At 45.3% G+C, this 18,048-nt stretch overlaps 3 protein-coding genes across 5 annotated transcripts; 2 read left to right on the top strand and 1 right to left on the bottom strand.

The window, feature by feature from the left end:
- The first annotated feature begins 48 nt into the window (after positions 1–48).
- Positions 49–7,156, top strand: zgc:112334 (uncharacterized protein LOC619199 homolog). The gene is made up of 11 exons (XM_067397225.1): positions 49–309; positions 393–500; positions 2,811–2,907; positions 3,063–3,197; positions 3,911–4,109; positions 4,325–4,456; positions 4,530–4,629; positions 4,713–4,884; positions 4,967–5,111; positions 5,181–5,235; positions 6,022–7,156. Exons 1-11 carry the CDS (start codon positions 268–270, stop codon positions 6,160–6,162), a joined length of 1,326 nt encoding a protein of 441 aa, XP_067253326.1. The 5' UTR covers positions 49–267; the 3' UTR covers positions 6,163–7,156.
- Positions 7,157–7,228: 72 nt separating this feature from the next.
- On the bottom strand, positions 7,229–10,568 carry ndufaf3 (NADH:ubiquinone oxidoreductase complex assembly factor). The gene is made up of 5 exons (XM_067397228.1): positions 10,430–10,568; positions 9,571–9,766; positions 9,433–9,499; positions 7,543–7,643; positions 7,229–7,464 (listed from the first exon to the last, which is right to left on the bottom strand). Exons 1-5 carry the CDS (start codon positions 10,516–10,518, stop codon positions 7,369–7,371), a joined length of 549 nt encoding a protein of 182 aa, XP_067253329.1. The 5' UTR covers positions 10,519–10,568; the 3' UTR covers positions 7,229–7,368.
- Positions 10,569–10,941: 373 nt separating this feature from the next.
- Positions 10,942–18,042, top strand: LOC137028436 (NCK-interacting protein with SH3 domain-like). 3 transcript variants are annotated; one of them, XM_067397223.1, is made up of 13 exons: positions 10,942–11,120; positions 12,139–12,251; positions 12,461–12,662; positions 12,731–12,806; positions 12,887–13,482; positions 13,546–13,716; positions 13,791–13,877; positions 15,427–15,565; positions 15,634–15,714; positions 15,788–15,916; positions 16,010–16,102; positions 16,799–16,935; positions 17,060–18,040. In XM_067397223.1, the coding sequence occupies exons 1-13, from the start codon at positions 10,947–10,949 to the stop codon at positions 17,273–17,275; spliced, it is 2,214 nt and encodes a 737-aa protein (XP_067253324.1). In that variant the 5' UTR covers positions 10,942–10,946; the 3' UTR covers positions 17,276–18,040. The 3 variants fall into 3 exon arrangements, with proteins under 3 accessions (XP_067253324.1, XP_067253322.1, XP_067253325.1); XM_067397221.1 differs by having other exon boundaries at positions 16,799–16,971; positions 17,060–18,026; XM_067397224.1 differs by lacking the exon at positions 16,799–16,935 and having other exon boundaries at positions 17,060–18,042.
- Positions 18,043–18,048: the final 6 nt, after the last annotated feature.

Genomic DNA, 18,048 nt, shown 5'->3' with positions numbered 1-18,048 from the left:
GAGAAACTTTGTTTATTACAATTAAAGTGTTATCTTTTATGGTTTTATTATTGTGAAAATGAATTGGCTCAAATCTAAAAATGAAGTAATATCTCAAACTAAGCTAGCTGTCACTCATAAAGCCGCAGATAAACAGAGAGATGGTGTGAATGTCAGTGACCCTCCATGACGTGAGGATTATGAGTTTAGGATAATAAAGTAATTACACACACACACACGGCTGAAGCAGACGGATGAAGTGTGTGTTTCAGACGGTCGAGCGTCAGAATGCCGGAGTTTGATGTGATTGTTCTGGGAACAGGACTGAAGGTAAGAATCATCAGACTGGTTCAGACTGGTTATCGAGGAGTGTTGATGATGTTCCTGATCAGTCATCTGCTTGTGTCTTGCAGGAATGTGTTTTATCTGGACTGATGTCAGTCAACGGGAAGAAGGTCCTTCATATAGACTGTAACCCGTATTATGGAGGAGAGAGCGCCTCTATTTCACCCCTGGAAGAGGTCAGCCGTCACACACACACGCACACACACATCAGCAGCAGCGGTCACTCGAGGATGACTGTCCTTGGGTCGTCTACTCTTGGGTCTTTAGACGGCTGTAGAGGCCGATCCGTGATCTCACCCTTTGCTGCAGTGTGGGCAGAGCAGAGCGCTGATCTTTGGTGGTGGTTGGGCTTTTTTATCTCATTCCTTGTGAAGCTGATGCTATTTCATGATGTGCAGTACCGTCTTGCATGGATTCCCGGTCAATCGAAGTTGGTACTGCATTATTACAGTGGCTTCCTCCAGGACGCTGATGTTGGTGCGTCTGTCCTCCCAGCTGATCCTCTCTGATCCTGAGTCTTTCGTAAGGATCTCTGGTGCTATTGTTCCAGTGCCTGCTGTTGGTGGTCCATGACGCGCTCCATACAGCAGGGTGGGGAGGACAGCAGCTCTGTAGATCAGGAGTTTTGTTCGGGCTGTTAGGTCTCAGACTTCGAAGACACTTTTCCTCAGTCTGGCGTAGGCTCCACTGGCACAACTCGGGCGATTGACCTCAGAGTAGACGTCAGCTTGTCAGGAAAGAAGGCTGCTGAGGTAGGGGAAGTGGTCATGTTTTCAAAGGTGGTGTTGTCCACTTTTATGGTGTGAATGTCATGTCTGCTGTACCTCTGGATGGGCTGAAGCCACACTGTGATTCTGGGAGTACTTCCTCAGACAGTGGTAGCAGTCGGTTTGCACGGACTTGTTGACAGGAGCGAGATGCCCCTGTAATTTCCACATTCAGCCTTGTCCTCCTTCTTGAATATGGTCACTATTAGAGCGTCCCTGAGCTCCAAGGGAAGTTCTTATTATTCCCAGACCTTGAGGATTGGGGCATGAATGTGGTACAAGAGCTCTGATCCACCTTCTTTTAAAATCTCAGCTGGGATCCCATCTGGACCGGCGGCCTTGTGTTCTTAGCTCCTGATGGCGTCTTGTACCTCTGTTATAGTTGGAGGTCTCCCCATGTCTTCTCTGACGGGGATCTGTTTGGTGATGTCTATTCCAGTTGTGCTGTAACTGTTAGGGAGTTCTTGGAAGAGAACTCCTCTCCTGCCTGTCCTTTGTGCGCAGGGGGTTTAGGCCGCCCACGGTAGCTTGGACCTCTGGTGTCACCCGAGTCTGTCAGTCTCTGGATTTCCAGATCCTTGTCTGTCCACCAAGAGTCATTTAACTCCCTCACCCATCTCTGGACATCCGCCTTGACTTTGGAGTGAGCAAAGTGGCCTTGCAGGTTATGTGTTTCCGGTGTGAGTACGCTGTGCGCGTTTGGCTGCCGCTTCACACAGGGCTGTTTGTCTTTTTTGTCCAGTTAAAATGTTTTTATGTCTTACATACTTCACCTGGACTTTAACTGGACAATTCATGTTATGATTCGCACTGGTGTGCAGAGGGGGTGTGCCCCACTATGCAACTTGTTGGGTGTTTCATCTGGCCTACATGAACCCGCCGGCCTGCCTGCCTGGCGTTGTTTGCAGTGTGAATGCTGAGTGTCTGCGTCTTTATGTCGAGTTTTCCCACTTGCTGTTTGCACTCGATCGGGCTCTGTGGTGAACATCAAGTTATCATCGAGTGTTCCCGTTTGTTGCTTGAGGTCCTGGAGTTTGCACTTTTTGGACGTTGTTGTGTTCAATCTTCGAGGTGTAGTTTGACGCGATTTGCTTGCACGAGGGACTGTTTGCTGCATTTTTACTCTACCATTTCTGTTGCACAGACAATCTAGTCAAATAACTATCAGTCTCACTCCGGATTATGCATTTTATTTCAATACCATGATTATCTGTGATGTTTGATATGTTCACTGTATTGTTTCTTTGTATTGTATACTTTGTTTTTCTTGTGTTTATGTTTTGTTGGTAAAGAAAAAGCGCTATATAAATTAAACTTATTATTATTATTACATCATTTTGCCAGGCACGAAAGTCTTTCCTTATTTCTATCCCTGTGTCATTCTCAAACTGGTATTTTCTGGATTTGTACCCAAGAATGGTTTTGCAGGTAGCAAGGATGGTAGACTGATTGTTGTTTTTCCTGTTGGAGGCTTTCCCCAGGAGAGGCCTGATGGCAGTTTCATCAAGGCTGTCAAAGTTCAGCTGCCTCTGGCTCGTATGGTGTCAGTCAGTGTTTGGAGCAGTGGTGTCTCCAAGATGCCTTAAATGTGTTTTTTAAGGTGTTTGTGATGGTGAGGTCGTACTGAGCACTAGTCCAGGAGCATAACTCACACACACAAACAATCTGTATTGTATAAAGCACTGTAGAAATAAAGACTTGACTTGTTCTTCTGAACAGCTTTATAAGAGGTTCCAGGTTCCTGTTCCTTCCACATCAATGGGGCGCGGGAAAGACTGGAATGTGGATCTGATTCCTAAGTTTCTCCTTGCAAACGGTGAGAGTCGTGTGTGTGTGTGAGAGAAAGAGAAAGAGTGTGTGTTTGAGAGTGTGTATGTGAGAGTGTGCGTGATTGTGAATGTTTGTGTTGATGCTTATGTTGACGATGGTGATGTTGCTGTTGATGATGATGATGGTGTCTCTTCATCACAGGGCAGCTGGTGAAGATGCTGCTCTACACTGAAGTCACTCGCTATCTGGACTTCAAGGTGGTTGAAGGCAGTTTCGTGTTCAAAGGAGGGAAACTTCACAAAGTTCCCTGCACTGAGACTGAGACGCAGAATTCAGGTCATTTTTAATAATTGCTTTATTTTTATACTGTATTTTCTATTTTCATTTTTGTTATTTTATTAGTTTTATTTTTTTTTTTAATATTTTTGATAGTTTTATGTATTTTTATTTCAGTGTTCACTTTAGTTATTTTAGTATTTCAATGTAAAGTAAACAAAGATGAGAACTGTTGCCTTGGCAAGTCACTGAAAAAAATATTTTATTTCAGTTACCGTTTCATTCTGTAACGAAGGCGGGACTCAGGTAGGGATCCAAATGCAAAGCTTTATTTACAGTGAGCATTGTCATACAGGCAGGGTCAAACGGGAGCAAACGGGAACAACAAGGAACAGGCAGAATCGTAGTCAGGGTGCAGGCAATGGTCAGGACAGGCAGCAACGGGTCAACAAACAGGAGACAGGCAGGAACGGTAACACAGGACAGGCAGACAGGATATAACGCTTGGTAATGCAACACTTGGGAAAACAAGACCTGGCCCTGAGCTGGTGTGTGTGTGAGTCTTATATAGTCCAGGTAGTAGGCTAAGCAGTATGTGTCAATAGATGATTGGAGTGAGTGCATGTGACTGGCAGGGAGGATTATGGGAAATAGAGTCCAGGAACTGACAGGAACAGACGGTGATCATAACACATTCATTTCACGTAACGTAAATATTTCTCATGGATGTGTTCAGTTTTAGTTCAGGATGATAACTCTGGTGTTTCTCTCAGATCTGATGGGGATGTTTGACAAGCGCAGGTTCCGTAAGTTCATGTCCTTCATCCTGAACTTCGAGGAGAACGATCCACGGACGCATCAGGACATGGACCCGCGCAGAACCACCATGAGGGACGTGTTCCGTCACTTTGACCTGGGCGATGATGTCATGGAGTTCACAGGTCACGCTCTCGCCCTTCACGTCAACGATAAGTGAGGATACAAACTCATACGATATTAGACTTTATTTGAAAGCAACACACTTCCTGATTCTGGAAAATATAGAGATAATGAACAGCATTAGTAAAATATTACATTGTCCAAGCTATGCTAATGTCTTCTGTTCTTCTGAAGCGAGTCTCAGACGTTACTCAGTTCAGCGTGTGTCTGTGTGATTTCGTTGACCTGTGAAACTGTGTGTCGATTAGTTACCTGGAGCAGCCGTGTCTGAAGACCATCAACCGGATCAAGCTGTACTCCGAGTCTCTGGCGCGCTACAACTTCAGCCCGTTCCTCTACCCGCTGTTCGGTCTGGGCGAGCTGCCGCAGGGATTCATCAGGTGAGATTCAGACATGGCATGAGACCAGTGAGCGCTCACACATGAAGCCTGAAAGACGCGTGTCGCTCCGCAGGCTAAGCGCCGTCTACGGGAACAGCTACATGCTGAAAAGACGCGTGGACGAGATCGTGATGGAGGGCGGCCATGTGGCAGCGGTGCGGTCTGAAGGAGAGGTGAGCAGAAACGCACCTTCATCCGCCCCTCGTGATGACAGTGATGATGGTGATGATCTGACTGTGTTTGTGTCCCGATGAAGGTCTTCCGCTGTAAGCAGCTGATCTGCGACCCCAGTTACGTGCCGGAGCGCGTGAAGAAGGCCGGCCGCGTCATACGGGTCATCTGTCTGCTCAACCACCCCATCAAAAACACGCACGATGCCAACTCCTGCCAGATCATCATCCCGCAGGCGCACCTCAACAGGAAGTCAGGTGAGAGCGTCAGAACCTGTTGGCTTGTGTGTGGTCTCCGTCTTCAGCGCGCCGTCAGTGTGCGTCTGGTGTTTGTGTGCAGATATCTACGTGTGTCTGGTGTCCTACTCTCATAACGTGGCCACCGAAGGGAAGTACATCGCTGCCGTGAGCACCATGGTGGAGACCAGCAACCCTGAGAAGGAGGTTCAGCCCGGTTTGGCCCTGCTGGAGCCCATCATGGAGAAGTGAGCACCAAACCTCTCAGCAGTGGCGTGATGTACATGCGTGTCACTCACGGTACTTCTGTTCCGCAGGTTTGTGTCCGTCAGTAACCTGATGGTCCCGACGGACGATGGCCGCCGGAGTCAGGTAACGAACGCTCAAGTCAGCTTTATGTCTGCTGCGCTTCATACAGAACAGATTGTTTCACAGTGATAAATTCGATTCTGCTGTAAAGCTGCTCTAAAAAGACAACAGTGTCACCTAGAGCTGCGCGATTCTGGATAACTTGAGAATCATCATCATTATTTTTGTCTCAAACAGAGATTGCGATTCTGAACAGAAAACAAAAAAAATAACATGTAATTTACTAGAGGTTCTGACAAAATTTCTGCAGTCTATTTAAAGTGTTTAATTAATCTGAATGAATTATTTTAAAAATCTGTTTGAGTGAATGATTCAATGACTCACTCATAAAGACTTCATTACTGGATCAGTGTTTTTGAACGAATCTCTTAAATGAATGATTCAATGACAAATACATATTTTTAACCTTCACTTGTCCCCACCTACTGGTGTAATGATGTAATGAATACAATCTTTATTTGAAGCATCAAGTTAATTTCAAAAGGTGATTTACTTGATTTTGATGGCTACCGTAGACATCAGTGTTTATATCTGAACTATAAACTTTTATGTGATAATATGAATATTTGTAACAAAAATAACAGTACCGTGTGTTACATATCTATACATGACTGGGTGATGATCTGAATGTTCGCTGTGATCGTACTTTATTAAATGTAGAGACGAATCGCTGTCATTTAGGAATGAGAGGTGTTTGAATCGGCATCTTTTAACGATTAATCGTGCAGCTCTAGTGTCATGTGACGCCATCGGCCGCCAGCACTGCTGATTATTGTGTTTTTCATCTAGATCTTCATCTCTCGATCGTACGACCCCACGACGCACTTCGAGACCGACACCGAAGACATCATGGATCTGTACCGCCGCATCACGGGGTCAGAGTTCATCTTCAGGAACCCCAGAGACGGTGACAGCGACTCTGACGAGTGAACGTTCAGCCAAACGTGATCATTCTGTCATCGTTATCATTTCAACACAACTGAGAAACACTGTCTGTGGGTTTTTGTCTGCCAGTGTTGTTTGGTTCCCATTGTTCTTCAAAATATCTACTGAGTAACGAACGTCGTGCAGGTAAATGATGACAGAACGATCGTTTTTGGGTGGACGATCCCTTTAAGGGTCAGTAATTCCCCCTGCTGTCAGAAACATGAAACTATGTGCGAGACTTCAGCTGAATCAGGCTGCGTCTGCATTCATCCGGACACATTTGGAATCCGTCCACACTTTCAAGCGTTTTCCAAAAGTTGCTCTTACTCTTAAAACATCTAACTGCATGAAAGCTAATAAAAGCTCCCTTAGATGATACTCTTCTGACACAAAATATCTCACCCTTTTACTGGTCGCACTTAATCGGCATTCCACGTTTGCTCTAAAACACAAATCATGTTTGACTGCAGTACATTTCCGGTCACCTTTGCAGGAATGTAAAATGAAGTCACATTTATCTTCAGCAACGCTATAAAAGTTAATAGCAATTATGGACAGATATCTATGGGTATGATATGCGTCACATGACTAAACGTGCGCGCCTTTGTTTTCACAGTCCAAAGTATAATATATATCTGCTTGAGAGAGCTTTTCGCAGGACATCAAAATATGCATCAAAATATTGAAAAAATTATGCTTTTTCACATGGATCTGGATTAATGTAGACCTAGCATTAGCTAATTTGAATCATTTCTGTCAACTATAGAATCAAACCAACATTAAATAGAGAAAGGCACATGAACACAATGAAATGACTGATGGTAGTTTGTGCAGATCTTTTCTTGTAAACACTGATGTTTGTTGTAAGTGTTTCCTTCATTTGCATTTGCAGATATTCACGTTCTCCAACAGTAGTCAACATCTGTTTCCTGTGTGTGCTGTGATGTGTGGTAGATGGTAACGCTGGTGCTAATAAAGATGTGATGTGATGACGAGTGTGTGTTTGTGTCTGAGCTCAGATTAACCCATTATCACAGAGGACAGAGAGATTAACAGCCTCAATCTGGGACACACACACGTTTAATACCTTTAATCTGTCTGTATTCTCTATACATTCATCAGCAGAACTCTGCCATAAAGACATTTACAGAGGTCATGTGACACACATGAGGAAATGACATCACAAAACATGTTTCCTGCGTGATGCTGTCATTCGACGGCGCTCGAGGCCGGAGGGGGAATCAACGCGGCCGCTACTAATCGCCTCTCGCTGGACAGGAAGTTGAACGTCGCACATGCGTTAGGCTGCAAGAGAAAGATTCAAACGGTGAACCGCCGCTGACGTGTGGCTTTATACAGTGAAGAGAATGTGAGGGCGTTTACCGTGTCCTGAACCTCGACGGCGATGCCCTTCTTCCTCAGGGAGTCCAGCACGTTTGGATCCAGACGTTCAGTACGAGCTCCCGTCCCCAAAACCAGAACCTCTGCAAGACCACCATCAGTTACCGTTAGCTAGGGCTGGGACAATACGTCTCCATACAGCGGATCTGGATCGATCGTGATGTTTTCTCTCTTGAATCAATTCTGAGCTTAGTTGTAACAGCAGATGGCGCTCTAGGCCAGTGTTTAACCACACGCTCAAAAGCTCACGAAGAAGAGTGCTGGACAGTCATGTCAGGTTAAAGAATGCTTTTATGATGCCAGATTAATGAAACGCAGACCACTGCAAACTTTTCCAACTTTTTAAATGATTATTTTACGTGGTGTGTGTAAGGAACTGTAAGCAAGCAGAGTAACGTTACGTTTGTTTTAGCGCCATCTGCTGTTAAAACTGAGCTCAGGATCGATTCGAGAGAGAATCGCGATACATCGGAAAACATCAGAATCACTCCAGATTTTGTATCGAGAATCGATGTATTGTTCCAGCTAACTAAAGCCACAAAACATCATTTTCACTGCTTGAAACAAAATAAGCACAAACTGAAATATACAGAGCCCCACACGACATGCAAAATATATGGACATGATTTAGTAAAATGGGAGAACAAATTATTATATTGTCCACACGATTTGCTTAAAACTCAGACTTTGACTTTGACTTTTATTATTCGTCACGTACATGGTTATATGGAACATATGACCAGCAGTGAAATGTAAAACAGGTCCGCTCCACAGGCAATGCAAATATTAAGAGTACAAACAAGAAAATTATACAAAGAATATGAAAAACCAAATAAAAATGATGAACTTATAAATAAATTATACAAGACAATATACTATAGACTAATAAATATTATCAAAAGCAAAATGTACAAAGAAATATAATGTGCAACAAATTGTGCAGAGTTTATACTTGACAGCATCACAATCATATACAAGTTAAAAACGGTGTGCTTGAATTTAGAAATCTGATGGCCTGGGGAAAAAAGCTCCTCCTAAATCTTTCAGTTTTTGCCATCAAGCTACGAAAGCGCTTACCAGATGGCAACAAAATGAAAAGAAAGTTGCCAGGGTGTTGCCAGGAACGAATTATTTCGTCTGCACAATTTACTTTAAAGCGAAGGAATGAATTTGTAAAACGCGCTGGTGTATTAGTAATCATGTGACTGAAGTGTTAATTCATTTGTGCGGGGCTCTGTAGAAATACAATAGAATATAAAAATAAAACTTATTTTTATTTTAGCTAGTTGCCAAAGGCAACATTTCTCATTTTCATTTAGTTTAACTTGATGTACTAAAATAACTAAAACTGAAATAAAAACTAATAAAAATGTCAAAAATGCAACAAAATTTTAACCAAAATTAAAATGAAAATTATTCTAAATATTAGTAAAACCTATAATAGTATCTCAGTCATACTAAAATAACCTACTAGCTTTTACAGTAGTACACTACTAACGAATAAAGTTGTGTCCAGTTGAGAAATTAAACTTTTGATCAAAGAAATAACCCTGGAAAGAATTAGCGACTTTTCACACCCCTTTACGTCTTTTTTTCAATAATGCGACTAGCGACAAATTTAGCGACTTTTTGTTCTGCTGGTTAACATGTAGTTGTTTCGTTCTCTGACAGAACAGCTTTATTGCACATTCAGACATATATTAAAGTACGGAAGTACAGCACGTGAGCTCGGATTAGGAGAGAAACAGATGTGAAGTGACGACAGGAGGAACTTTACGTCGATTAGCGACATTTAGCTACTTTCTGAGCAGCTGTTTTCCACTGCAGACAGCAGGTGGCGCTGGTGCACATGTGGAGGAATGATTTGCTCACCGATGCGCGGCTCCAGCAGGTGAAACAGAGACAAGCTCTCCTCCGTGATGTCCGTGTGACGGCCCACCTGTAACAGAAACACACGGTGAGCGCGCGGCGAGCGTGAAGCGCGAGGTTTGAGCTTCGATCTGCGCTCACGTTCCACTGCAGGATGGCCGGCGGCACCACGGCACACGGGCCCAGCACTCTGTTGCCGCTGATGTTGAATCCTCGCGGGCTGTAGCTGTAGATGATGGTTCCTGCCTCCGCCTCCTTCTGCATCACGGACACCGTGGTCCTCTGGTACAGCTCGTCATCGGCGGGGCCGAGCCTGTGGCTGCGCAGCGGAGCGACTCTGCAACAGACGCATGTCGCATTTAATACATCACGCTTTCATTAAAGCATCTGCAGTTGCTTGTAAAAGGTGTTTTATGCATGAGTTTTCGCTGCATTTTACACTCTTCTGACCAGCAGGGGTCGCCAGCGTGTGGCGTCTCCAGCAATTCGAAACGAAAAGTGAATTATTTTGTGATGCTATTGATTCAAAGCTTCAAAAAGCTTCATTTTCCCCATCACTACCAACTTGATCTGTTGCGAACTCGGCGTGGGGAAATCTTTCGCTCCCATGCGAAAGTCGCAAACGTGTGCAAACATTCGCTGATCAGCGGTAAATGTGAGCGCGCCTCACAGAATCTTTGGACGGTCTATATTTCCTTCTACGTATTTCTAGTGGAATTGATCTGAAGTAATAAATCAGCCGTGACCTTTATCTGATCAGACCTACAAAACTTAAAATATTTTCATAGAAATTTTTAAATAATTGTAGTATTTATATAGAAATAATTTCATTTTCATTTTCTGGGTTAGCTAGACACACTTAAACATGCTAATTAAACTTAAATGTCATGTGACAATGTATTGTACTACACAGTGCGCAGTAGACAGTAAATACTACACACTATACAGTGCACTCGAGACATAAGGACACACTCATTCTCATCTGCAGCGACACGTTTACCGGGTCAGAGCTGGAAGAACCCTCGAACCGAGCCGCAGTCCGTGAACGCATCCCGGTGACAGTAACCTCGCGCAGCTCACAGCGGCCATGACGCGCGGAACTCACGCGCTCGCGTGCACACGGACACTTTTGACTGGCACACGCTGCCGGTGTCAACATCCTCGTCTGCCCATCTTAAGTTAAAAATCTGACCGCTTCAAACCTATTGTTGTGTTCTCTTATATTCACAGTTCAGTTTTCACTATGATGTTATTTCAGCTCCAGCATGACAATGATCATATTCTCTGTAACTGATGTGAATCACAGTCTCTGAGCGCGATTATTTTTCCTGGAGGGCGCGTGACTGCCAGTGCGCGAGCCCGGTGTCGTGTTTACGGGACACGGGCTGCGGTTCACCGACTCGCGCGTTCACATGATCTGAACACATAATGATCGCGCTTCTCGTGTTTGTAACTCTCCTCTGAGTGCGCCATTAACGCGGGACGGACGCGTCAGTGCGGCGGAAACGGCCGTTTTGATGATGTATCGCTCTCTGTTCGCCTTCAGCTCTGCGGAGCGGAACGCGCTGCGCTTCCCCGCGGGAGAGACTTTCCTCATCCTCGAGCGCAGCAGCGCGCACTGGTGGCTCGCGACGCGCTGCAGCTCCGGAGAGACGGGATACATCCCCGCGACATATATTGAGAAAATACCGGTAAGATTAGGTGTATTATATATAAATATTTAATTTTGTTAAATATGTTTAAATATATAATGAACATAGTTCATAGACTATAATTCATAGAGTAAATCTCAGGTGTATGTTTTGATGTCAGTTCAACTTAGATAAGTTGTCAACATGCATGCATAAACAGAATATTTTATTTATTTATTTATTCATTCATGACATCTATTTAAAAAACTGAATATTTTTCTGCGTATTCTGCAGAAATCAGAGCGCTGCTCGTTTACACCGGCGGGTCGTTTTACTGCGTCACCCTATACACACACACACACACACACACACGCACACACACACACACACACACACACACACACACGCACGCACACACACACACGCTGTGACGCATATAGAGCAAACAGCAGTGAGACACACAGTAATATATAGAAGAACTCAATCAGTCATGATTCTCATCTGAGAAGATTAATCTCTGATGGAGCTGATGCCATCTGCGCATGCGCTCTGCCGCGGTGTGTGTAGTGATGATTTCCCTGTCCAAATCCAAATAAACACCCTGCATCCCAGTGTGCATACTATCCACCCTATCCTCCCTAAATAGTATTGAATATTACTAGTGTCACATACTATTTAGGATGGATAGTATGCACACTGAGACGCAGGCACACACTTGCGGTCTTTGCACTTGACCACTTGTCTACTTGCATGATGTATGTATTTGGCTCAAGTGTTCAAGTGTGTGATGAACTTTTGATGACCTGATAGGACACACTGTGTGCTGCAGAAAATGCAAGTTTACAGAGCTTTTTTATTTTCAGTACTTTTCATTTTAAAAATACACTTCTAAATGTCTGTTCAGTGGTCGCTGTGTAACTAACAGAAGACACCATTTTAAAACTCTGGTGCTTCTAATTAAGTTGCAAATGCACAAAATACACATACCGGCCCAATAAAATGTGGAACACTTTAGGTTTTACTACCAAATTATATGTAATATATAATTAATATCATATTTTCTCTCGTCTCGTCTCAGGCTCCAGAGCAGGATGAGGTGCTGCAGTCTATTGATCGAGCCATTGAAGCCATTCACAATGTGGCCATGACCAACGGAGGCAAATACAACCTGGAGCAGAGAGACGTCCTGCAGTGAGTCTCACACACACACACTCACACAGACACACACACACACACACACACTGTGTTCATGATCATTTTATATTGTTGTTGTATATTGTTTATTTTCTTACATTGTTATATTCTTATGTTTCATTTATTTTTATTAGTTTTACATTTTTTATATTTTTATTATATATTTATCTTTTATATTATGATATATATTTTTGTATATTTTACAGGAAGTTGATCCACCACAGGAAGGAGACACTGTCCCGCAGAAGCCCGACTCCATCCGGCCACAAGCAGAAAATCCCATCATCCTCCAGCGAGGTGTCTCTGAGCCGCACGCCGCAGCCGCCCAATGGCCTGAGCCGAGCCTACAGCTGCCAGGGCAGCGAGCCGATGTCAGAGCGCAGCGCTGGTGCTCCTGGACTGTATCAGGTACTGTGTGTGTGTGTGTTCAGTGTGTGTGTGTGTGTGTATGTGCTGATGATGTGTCTCTGCCGCAGGTTCCTCCTCACCCTCGTAGAGCGGCACCTGTAACTCCGCCTCCTCCGGAGAAACACCGGGAGTTACGACGCATCGGTGGGTACGACTCGTGTTTGCCGCGCTCACGTTACGCCGCTCACACTTGACTGACTGAACATCTCTCTCTCTCTCTACAGACCCGGAAGTGCCTACGAGAGTTTCCTCAACAAGCCCCGCCCCCAGCTCTGTGCCTCCTGCTGGACCCTCTCTATCTGTCAGCTCCGCCTCCTTAGACTCCAGCTCCTCCCACTCGGCCGTTTCCTCAGATGTCAGTCTTCCCAGCATCAGCAGCACTCCGCCCCCTGTGCCAAAACGAGGCAAGGCTCCGCCCCCTCCTCCACCTGACCGATCCCCCCAGGAAGAGCCTACAAAAAAGAGCCCAGCACCTCAACTGATCAGTGCACAGGCCCCGCCCCCTTCTCCAGACCCTTCTAAAAAGAGGCCAGCGCCTCAGCCAATCAGTTCACAGCCTGCTGCCGAATGCCAGTCGGACGCGGAGTGGCCACTGGCCCCGCCCTCTGTTTCTCTCAGCCCCCTTGGTAGCCCCACCCAGTCTGCAGCCGTTCCCACGACGATCGGAGCGGAACTGATTGAACTGGTGCGCAAAAACACGAACCTTAGTTACGAGCTGTCGCGGGTTGCCGTGGGCGTGGTGGTGGGACACCTGCAGAGCGCTCTGCCGAAGGCGGGGCCGGAGCTGGAGCAGGTGCTGCTGTCACTGGTGGAGAGTAAGGTGAGTGTCTGAAGGCTCGTCTTGACTCCGCTGTCGTCTGTTGCTAACCCGCTGTCTCCTCAGGACCAGAGCTCGGCGCTGCCGCTCGGACAGGTGTGTCACGACGAGCAGCGGCTGCAGGTGATCTTCGGGGATCTGGCGCGTCACCGTGACGACTCTCAGCAGCGCAGCTGGGCGCTGTACGAAGATCACGCGCTCATCGCCTGTTACCTGGAGGAGCTGCTGCAGATACTGGTGAGACATTAATGTGTGTTTATGATGATCCTGACCTACAGAAGATCTACATCGTAACTGTGTGTTCGTTTCAGACTGACGCCGATCCTGAGGTGTGCAAGAAGATGTGTCGTGTGAACGAGTTCGAGGCGGTTCTGTCGCTGGTGTCGTACTATCAGATGGTGAGTCCCGTTCACGCCATAACTGTAACGATAACAATAAAGTTTTAATAATTGTAATAACTCTGAGAATAGCACAACTATAGCGATAATGACACCAAGGAACGATATCACTGGAATCACTTTCATAACTATTTGTTTTCCAGATGATGAACAATAAAACATTGACAGCCAATCAGAATCCATCCTGCTTTAAAGAGCTCGAGCATTTAAAGAGACAGGCGACAAAACTGCAGCGTTTACAATAAACAGAACTATATTGTGCGTTATGCATTAGTTATCATTAAGGTTATAGTTGTGTTATTAATGGTGCTAGCCTCTGGCGAAGCATCATTATTGTTCTCTTTCATACTTATTATTATTCTTCTTCCACACAAAATTCGCAGCATAACTCATCCTGCAGCGTTTGTCATAGACCCACAAATGAGGTGTTAAAGGGATACTCCACCGTTTTTTCATAATAAACTATGTTATTCCCTTAATTAAGACGAGTTGATACATACCTCTCTCGTCTCAGTGCGTGCACTAAATCGCTCTGTCTTGCGGCGAAACTTTATTAGCACTTAGCTTAGCCCAGTTCATTCAATAGGGGCCAAGCAGAGAAGCTACCAAACACCTCCACGTTTTCCCTATTTAAATAGAGTTACTTGAGTAGTGTAACTCGACCTAGGACGGTGACACAAAACAAAACGTTGCGCTTTTCTAAGCGTGTAAAATGGATAACTATATTGTATGGCGGAATACCATAGCAAGTGCACTTTGACTTGGCGCAGTAATATCTTAGTCTCGTTGGTTCTATTGACGGAAATGAGAGAGAGGAGGAGAGGGAGCGGCAGGATGGGAGGAGGATTACTGCGCCAAGTCAAAGTCAAAGTGGAGTATCCCTTTAAATCGTGCAGATTATTGAGGAATGGTGTGCTATGACTTTTATAAGCGATCGGGTGTACGATGTTCACCCATTCGGCGAAAAATCGGCCGAAAAATCCCATAGACTTAACATTCCGATAAACTTTGTCGAGTCATAGCTCTGAGCGAGGATTCGTAGAAACATGTGGGTTACCGCGTTTGAAGAGGCTCACAAGAGGCTCTGTAAGACCATACCTTTCAACATGCTACACATGCTAGCAATGAATACCTACATGCTAATCATGTGAGCAGCATGCTAACAACATGCTAATCATGTGAGCAGCATGCTAACAACATGCTAATCATGTGAGCAGCATGCTAACAACATGCTAATCATGTGAGCAGCATGCTAACAACATGCTAATCATGTGAGCAGCATGCTAACAACATGCTAATCATGTGAGCAGCATGCTAACAACATGCTAATCATGTGAGCATGATGCTAATCAAGTGTGTCGAGTTTTGCCACTGTAAGCACTATTCACATTTTCTTCAGGAAATGTACATTCTAATTATAGTTATATGATTGTTGTTATAATCCTCATTAGAGTTACAGTTATGTGTATAGTTATCATTGTAGCTAATAGTTATCGCTGCAGTGACAGGTGTAGTTGTGGTTCGGTCATTAATGCGCGTGATCGTTCAGGAACACCGCGTGTCGCTGCGGCTGCTGCTGCTGAAGGTGTTTGGTGCCATGTGCGGTCTGGACGCTGCGCTCATCTCCACCCTCCTCAACTCCGTGTTGACCATGGAGCTGGCGCGAGACCTGCAGACGGACACTCACGGTCAGTCGCGGCTCTAGTTGTGGTGATGACGTGTCTGTGCCGTCCGCTGACGTGTGTTTTGTGTGCAGAGCATGAGAAGATGTGCTACAGCGCGCTGCTGATGGCCATGATCTTCTCCATGGGCGAGCAGATCCCGCTGCATCACTACGGTAAGAGAGACGCTCGCGCCGTTAGACGCTCGGACGCCGGCGGTGTGAGTTTGACCGTGTCTGTCTGTCTCAGAGCATCTGAACGCCGCGTTCCTGCAGTTCCTGCTGGACGTGATTGAGGACGGTCTGCCCTCCGACGCCACCGAGCAGCTGCCCGATCTCTTCATCAACCTGCTGCTGGCCTTCAACCTCCACCTGAGCGGTGCGAACAACACAAAACAATCCGTGTCAACTGTGTCAATGACCATTCATCCTCAACTGTCACATTCATTTGTGTGTTTGCTGCCCCCTGCAGTACCGGAGACAAACATGGTGATGCAGGCGCTGATCAAGAGACGCAACGTGAAGATTCTCACAGAGAAACTCTTATTACTGCTCAACAGAGGAGGTGAGACACACACACACACACACACACACACTCTGGCTCAAGCGAAATACAGGAACGAACTGGTGTGATGTCATTGCGAATAAAATCAGGCCAAAATTAAGTTCATTTGGAGTTTCTGGAGTTTGAAACGGCTTGACTCTGGCTGGTAAACTCCTGAACTCCCATTGGTCCATGGTGATGATGTGATAAGTGGGTGTGGCTCTGAGGCTCCGCCTCCTCTGAAGTGTAATCTTCTCCGGCTCAACTAAACATGAACACATCGCAGAGACGCTTTATAATAGAATCTGAAGCTGTGATTCTATTGAAAGAGACACTGACACTGATCTTCATGTTTAATACTGTGAAACTGCTGCTTTAAATCAATCTAGCACATAAAGTGCTGTATAAATGAATGTGACATGAACCTCAGAGCTTCTGCAATGATCAGATGCTCTCTGAACTGCTGTCTTCTCATTTTTATTGTGTTTAATTTGTTATTGAGAGGAAAGTGCAGCACATATTTATATACTTATCTAACTGTGGGTACTGTTGGGATGTTCGCTAACAGTCAAACTTCCTTTTACCGAAAAGACTTTGGCGTGAGTATATCAGGACCTTAGAGCTGCTGACTGTGTGTGTGTGTGTGTGTGTGTGTGTGTGTGTGTGTGTGTGTGTGTGTGTGTGTGTGTGTGTGTGTGTGTGTGTGTGTGTGTGCAGAGGATCCCGTCTGTGTGTTCACACACTCTCCTCCCGCTCCGCACGCCGTGCTCAAGTTCCTGCAGGACGTGTTTGCCAGTCGAGACACGTCGGATATCTTCTACCGCTCGGATCTGATGGTGATGATTGACATCGCGGTGAGGCAGATCTCAGACCTGTCGCCTGGCGATCGAGTGAGACCCGCTGACCCATCTAGAGCACGTGTGTGTCTGGCCTGTGCGAGCGTCATGTGACCGTCCGTCTGTCTGTCTGTCTCCTCAGATGCGGATGGAGTATCTGTCTCTCATGCACGCCATCATGCGCTCCACCGACTACCTGGAGCACCAGCACCGGCTGCCGGACCTGCGGGCGGCGCTGCAGAGGATCCTGGGAGAGGAGGATTGTGGGGAGGATCCGGGCTCGAGCGCCAGCGGACAGATGGACAAACTCATCGTGCAGCAGATCTACAAGGAGTTTCCTCAAATCTGTGGGAACTGAATCTGTAGTTTAAGCCGGATCAGTCTAGATCAGGGAACGCTGTTCCTGGAGATCCACTTTCCTGATCAGAGTTCAGCTCCAGCCCTGATCAACACCGGGATCAGCTGATGAAGCTCTCCAGGAGCAGACAGCTGTGTTGATCAGGGCTGGAGCTGATCTCTGATCAGGATTGGGCACCCCTGCTCTAGATAGTGTTAAACTGCTTCATATCTTTCATGAACCTGTAGAAACAGTCTTAAAAACTACTGCAAACCTTCACTAAGCGCTTATCAAGTATTACTGTGATGTTAACACCTCTTCAGGCCATCCCTCACTGTTAAACCTCACTAATCCACTTCTATTAGTGACCTTCAGCTTTAACCCTCTAATTACTAACCCTTAATCGTGACCCCTAACTATCCTCACTAGTTAGTGGAGTATGAGTTTACAGTATTGTCACATCGATGTGTTTATCACGCACTGCAGGCGAAGCGTCTGTGCTTCACAGGTTTGTGCTCTTGTCTGTCATAAACATCGAATGCAGATTTGTGCTAAATGATATATTTTTCCTCTTTCCAGTTTTTGTTCAGAAGGGAAACGTGACATAATATATTTTCTTAACGGTGAAAGACTAATAAAATGCTGCCATCCTAATGCATCTAAACATGTGTCTGTGTGATTTATTTTTTAAACCTATAATGTAGATTGGAAGCCATTTTAGCCACATAAACAATCATGCCTTTGTTTGCATATAATAATTATGCTATAAAAAGTTTAAATTATGAAATACTAAG

The sequence above is a fragment of the Chanodichthys erythropterus genome, chromosome 10 (genome assembly GCF_024489055.1).
Source record: "Chanodichthys erythropterus isolate Z2021 chromosome 10, ASM2448905v1, whole genome shotgun sequence".
NCBI lineage: Eukaryota > Metazoa > Chordata > Actinopteri > Cypriniformes > Xenocyprididae > Chanodichthys > Chanodichthys erythropterus.
This window is presented reverse-complemented; position numbering and strand designations above follow the sequence as displayed.